Below are 5,881 nucleotides of genomic sequence, written 5' to 3'. Positions count from 1 at the left end.
CGGCAGGACACGGAAAGTAAGTATTTTAGGAGACTAGAGTGAGACGGGAATCGTCTTATCATTATGTACTTTGCAACTGAAATTACTTTACATATTACAGTTAGTCAATGTGCACCAACATAATCCAACACTTCGTGATTATATTACAAATTAGTTTATAACAATTGCGTGAGTATGAAGTTACAGTAGGAGTATGAGTGTTTCGGGAGCTTGGTAGTCCGGGGGGAGGGGGTGGAATGTCCTGACGACTGGGTGGGAGGAGCGACGAGGCATAAGCCTCGGTGGAGGATAGGGTAGAGGTGGGCGTAGTTAGTGGCCTGACCCCGTCTCCGGAAGAGGCAGCGACGGGAGGAGACTGAGTGAGGGTGTGGTAGCTCGACGGGCTGGAGTGTGGAAGTTTTGGAGTGTTGTGTAGTGGAGTTAGACCGAAAATACCACATCACAAATAATTAAACAACAAGCAAGAAAGTGATATAGACATTTCTCAGGAAACTCGTGACATTTTCCTTTGGTCTTATGAAATAAATAATAATAATGTTAATACACATGACAACACTATTAGTGAATTAATTCAGTGCAAATCCAAAAATCACATGTCAATATGTCTTACATAGGATAAATGGACATGTCATAAAGTAATGAAAACAAATCGAAAAGAAATTAGCATAAACGGATCTAAACTAATAAGCGACGTTGGATGAATTAGCAAAATGCATAAAAGAATTACAATTACTATTAAGACAACGTAACAATCCTAAAAAAAACCAAGAAAGCTCATGGGTCGGCCGACCTTAACTGTTTTTATGTACACGAAACTGGTATGGGAAACTAGTACTAGATGGTACGTATAACTTCTACTCTGTCTAGTGAGTGATCTGATTACGATGGAGCAATGATCGAATCTCCTTTGTTGAGACAACGTATCCTCAACTTCAGGTCTTTTTTTGGATCTTATTGTTACGTAAATAAAAAAAGCCCAGTATTCCCTGATCGTTAGGAACTGCTCCGCTCAACTGTTCGTGAAGTACTAAATTTTTCCTCGTTTTGAGTCACTGGGAACTGAGACGAGCGGAGGACGAAATCCCTTTTTCTACGAGCGCCTGTTTAGTCCGTGTTAAGGAGGTTCGACAAGGGACTGTTATTTTGAGACAAGACCGTCTGATTACCAAGAATGAGTTCGATTTTGAGTACCATGACAGACCTATCGCAACTTAATGGACTCCCGGACGACGAATTAAAATAAGTCATGACTACTAGAAACTAACCTAATGAACCAATTTGACCTCTAATTAAAGTTATAGTAAATCATTAATTTTACGAGGGTAATAGTAGTTTACTAATTTCATGAATACAAATCCTGAACGTTGTTTAATTAACAAGGACTCTGTGACCAGGGTTTAAATTTTAATCTGACCTCTGAGACAGGATATTTATTCGATCGATTTGATCTGAACTTGTATAACATTAATTAACAATACATTTACAGAGAAACAAAGAACGAGATTTATAACAAGAAGAACAACTCACGCTCTTCCTGTTTGTTGTAAGTTAGCTCTGTTTTCCTAGGGGTAATTAATCCAATCTGACTTCTCATAAACACATCGGTCAGTAGGATTTACTCGTATGTCTCCGACCTTACCATTGAACTTCGTGTGAGGTTCTAACTTCGTATAACACGTAATTGCCATACGAATTTTCAGCCAAGAAACACACGAGAGCATTACACCAGAACAACTTACAACTTCACCTAGGACGACACTAGCGTTCTTGATGCACGACATCTTATGTTAGTTAAAATATACCGCAGTAAATTTCTTATTGACAAAATTACCTCTCCGGCAATAACTGTGCCCTCACAGCCGGGCCTGCGCGTCTTGCAAGCCAACCACGGATTATTTAAACAATCGAGTTCAATTCCCAACGTACACATTCTTTTACAGCAACCATTGCAGTCAATAACGCCTTATACACATAACCCTTTGACAAAATTATGGTGTCTTAAACTAATGCTGAAAATATTGCCGTCCTAAACGTAACGCTGTCGGGGGCAGCTGCGCCGTATCCCTCTTCTGGTGCTCCTATTGTCCTTTCGTTGGTCTTAGCGAGAGAAGGCCGAGTGCGGCGAGGGTGCGCTTCCCGTCGAACTACCCTCTCTCGAGGGAGCGATAGAGAAAATCATAGTGAGCGCAATAAACCAAATTAATACTACATTGAAATATTGAAGGAACCTGAAAAATCCTAGATAGGACAGAGCTCCAAATCTAAGATTGCTTATGTAATTTCTGTCAGTCACGACAGTTCACTGGTCTTAGGACGTCAAGGTGATCGTATGCTTTTTTGACAATACGTTAGTTAGTCACAAGCACTTTACAAGGTTCTGAAGTCAAATACTTGGTCGTAAGTTAACTCTATTGAAGGATACATTATTCACCTATTACTTTATACCCCCACCCACCCTTTGATTCTCCCTCAGTATCTCCCTCCTCTCTCTCTGCCCCTAGTTTGATGACTCATGGTTGATTTCATTCACACTCTTCATTAATTCCTGCAGATTGGCCGGAGATTTAATTATTGATGCAGTCTTTGTGAGAGCAGAGAGGTAATCTGTGAGCTGCAGAGCTGAGAGAGAGAGAGAGAGAGAGAGAGGGGAGGGGGGGATATTTGCAGTTACCAATTACCAAATATGCAAGGGGGCAGCTTGTCATGATGTGCTGCAGCATGTCTAGCAGGAGTAATGTTTCTAAAAGTGTGTGTCAGGGCTATCTGTCCTGCATGGAGACAGCTTTTTGCTTTTTCTACATTGGTTTCTCACAGGAATGTGTGTCGTAATTAAATCTTATTTCTCTTACAGTTATCCTCGTTATGGTTGATTCATTTTCCTTGTATTTTAACCGCTTTCTTTAATATGAATGTTTGTTTCTTGGTGCCCAGATTTCTACCTCCATTATATTTCCAAGTTTAAATAAAGGTTGGTACCTACCTTGGTCTACCTGTCCTGCATGTAGACATGTGTTTGAGGATTTGATGATGTCACATAGCAAAAGGTTGTGTGTTGTGTGATCCTTAAAATCGCTTCATTGATTGGATAATGTTGCAGATGATAGCTGTTTTTTACTGAGCTAGATTGGTAACATGGAATAACATTTAGAGCATGCTTGATCACTCTTATCCTTGGCCCAATTAATTAATATTAATGACCTCCTATTTCTCTTACAGTTGTCCTTGTTATTTTCCTTATATTTGAACGGCTTTCTTTAATATGAATGTTTGTTTCTTGGTGCCCAGGTTTCTTTGTTTGTTCTTGAATTTACTCGGATGAGAGGATAGACAGCAGCACAGTTACGGACGACAAATTAGAAACATACATTATATGGTCACAATCATTAATGTCCTCCAAAGTATCTACAGACAGAGTTCCCTGCTTCTCGGTCCTTAAGAAACACTTTAGATACATGAGCTAATGGGTTATTGCTCATTTCATGGGAGCATTATGTTGTTTAATACCATGTCAGTGCTCCCTCCTGTATACCTGTGTGTGTGTGTGTGTGTGTGTGTGTGTGTGTGTGTGTGTGTGTCGCAGAGAGGGCCAATTCAATGGAGGTATCGAATTCACTCTGGATGAAGACTGCAGCTCGGCACTTTCTACATGAATCTATGCCTGTCCAGGGATCATTTGCCATGCTTAATTTAGTCTTGTGTGCACAGAGTGGCAATTTCAACCAAGTAATCACAGCACCCCCAAGAGGGAGACCGGTGTGTTGCACTAAAGAACAAAAGTCTCTCCCTCTCATCTCGCCTCTCTCATGTCCTTCCACTTTCCTCCTCCTCCTGCTCTGCTGCTCACACACAAGAGCAGATAAGGGACGCTTGCCTTATTCCCTTGTGACGCCTTTGTAATGCAGAGAGTAGTGGCGCCTGGAAGAAGTGTTTGCTGTTTGGTGCGTTTTGGGAATTTCCGAGCGGATTCGGCGGAGTTCCAGGCTGAAGGCTGAGCTGGCAGAGACACACGGAGGCTTCTCAGGAGGAGAGAAACGTCTCCGAGTCCCCAGACAAGCTTAGGCCGAAAGCTAATACCAGTTATTGTAGCTGTGCGCCCTAGTTTGCTGTGAGCTCTGTCCCATATATCCTTCTATTAACTGAGTCTGACATATCCATAAGAATGATGGAGGGGCTTTTTTTGCAAAGCCATTTCCTTCCTGTGCTGAATTCTAATGCCTGTACAAATGGGGCAGAACAGTGTGCCTGATCTGATGGCGTGTGTTTTCAGAGGCGACCGTCATCACCACCCTGCCCAACACGCTGGACATCACCGTGGGGGAGAGCGTGGTCCTGCCCTGCCAAGTGAGCCACGACCCCTCCCTGGAGCTCAAGTTCACCTGGTTCTTCAACGAGCAGCTCATCTACTTCGGGAACCATGAGGGATTCTTTGAAAAAGTGGGAGGCGTAAGTGTACAATCTAATGTTTTCTGACAACCACCATGCTGTGTTGCTGTGAAGACAGGTTTCCCATTCACAAACAATTAAAGATGCAGCAAGGTGTTCAAAATCAAGTTGCTACATTGTCATGATGGCTAGTATGGTATGGACACTTTCACTAGGTACGAAGCAACTTTCCTAAAACTTTTCTTATACATACGACTTGGACATACATTGTTCAATATTGACAGTTGATATAGACATCTATTAAACATACCTAGCTTACATGTTACATGAAATACCAGCGAGAAACAGCAGCTAGTAGCAGTGATAAGCGAGAACACACAAAATAATATCTTGCAGGTAGTAAAAAAATCACCTTTTTGTGTCTCAAAATGCTAACAGACTATGTTGCTTAATGGCATACAAGACTTCTTATATATGTAAGTAAAGTTAGCATAACTATGAACAAGCAACATTAGCATCTATAACAAAAAGAAAAGCAACGTTACCATAACAACATTTAGGTGTTAACAAGATAAAAGTAGATGTAACATAATCAGTAAAAGGACAGCAAGCGTAACTTAATCAAAGTAACATTAGAAATCCAAAAAATGAAATGTTAGCATTAAAAAGTAACGTTAGCATAATAAAATAAAAGCAGAAACCGTCTGATAGCAAAATGGAAGTAACGTTAGCATAACAAATGTCTGAGTGAGGTCAACATATATTAATTTCAGAGAGTAGAAGCTGCCTCATTGGTATTGTTGTATGACCTTCATGCTGTCTTGCATAAAAAAATACTTCACTAGATTTATACCAGATATTTGTTAGATCTCATACATACTGTATTCAAGCAATGTTTCCTGTTATTAAACTGTAAATACAGGATGTGCAATGAGAATGACTCACCTCACACAGCCACAAAAAGCCTTGATGTGATTTAGTTTCCATTTGAAATATTATGGTAAAGTGCGATAGAGAAATCAGGCTGCCCCTCTAACAGCTGTCACCACAAGTTGCTCTCTGAACTTCAAATGAAACTTCATAACAGTGTTGGTTCCTTTGACTCAATACAGGAAATACTTCCTCACCAGTTTCTGCTCAAAACTATCCCCACCTCATGAAGCTGAAGAATGCTCTTTTCATTACCGCCCCTGTGCGCTTCTGCTACTTAAAAAGACACCTTCAGAAATTCCATTGAATAAAGGTCAAGAGGTGACTGAAGATTCATTGGTACATCAATACTACACTTTCTTTTTTCTTTTAGCAGGGTCATGATAAATTCAGCCGCAGTGCAGGGGGAATGTTTGTATCAAGTGTATTATTTATGGGCTGAAAATTGCTGCCTCTGGTTTATTTTTAAAATAAATTTACATACACACCCTGCAACCAGTCTTAGTCAGCCGGTATATACTTTTTAAAAGGTTTGTAGCTTACATCCCAGCTTGTAATACGCAGGGCT

At 40.6% G+C, this 5,881-nt stretch overlaps 1 protein-coding gene across 1 annotated transcript in view; it reads left to right on the top strand.

Moving 5' to 3' along the window:
- Positions 1-5,881, top strand: part of LOC104967254 (contactin-4-like) — a 119,624-nt gene that overhangs the window by 103,626 nt on the left and 10,117 nt on the right. Inside the window, exon 9 of the mRNA XM_010796671.1 lies at positions 4,268-4,443. Within this exon, the coding sequence (XP_010794973.1) occupies positions 4,268-4,443 (176 nt within the window). The remainder of the gene's footprint in view (positions 1-4,267; positions 4,444-5,881) is intronic.

Source organism: Notothenia coriiceps, unplaced genomic scaffold, assembly GCF_000735185.1.
Source record: "Notothenia coriiceps isolate Sejong01 unplaced genomic scaffold, NC01 NC01_scaffold00037250, whole genome shotgun sequence".
Classification (NCBI taxonomy): Eukaryota; Metazoa; Chordata; class Actinopteri; order Perciformes; family Nototheniidae; genus Notothenia; species Notothenia coriiceps.
Note: the sequence above shows the minus strand (reverse complement) of the source record. Positions and strands in the feature narration are given on the sequence as shown.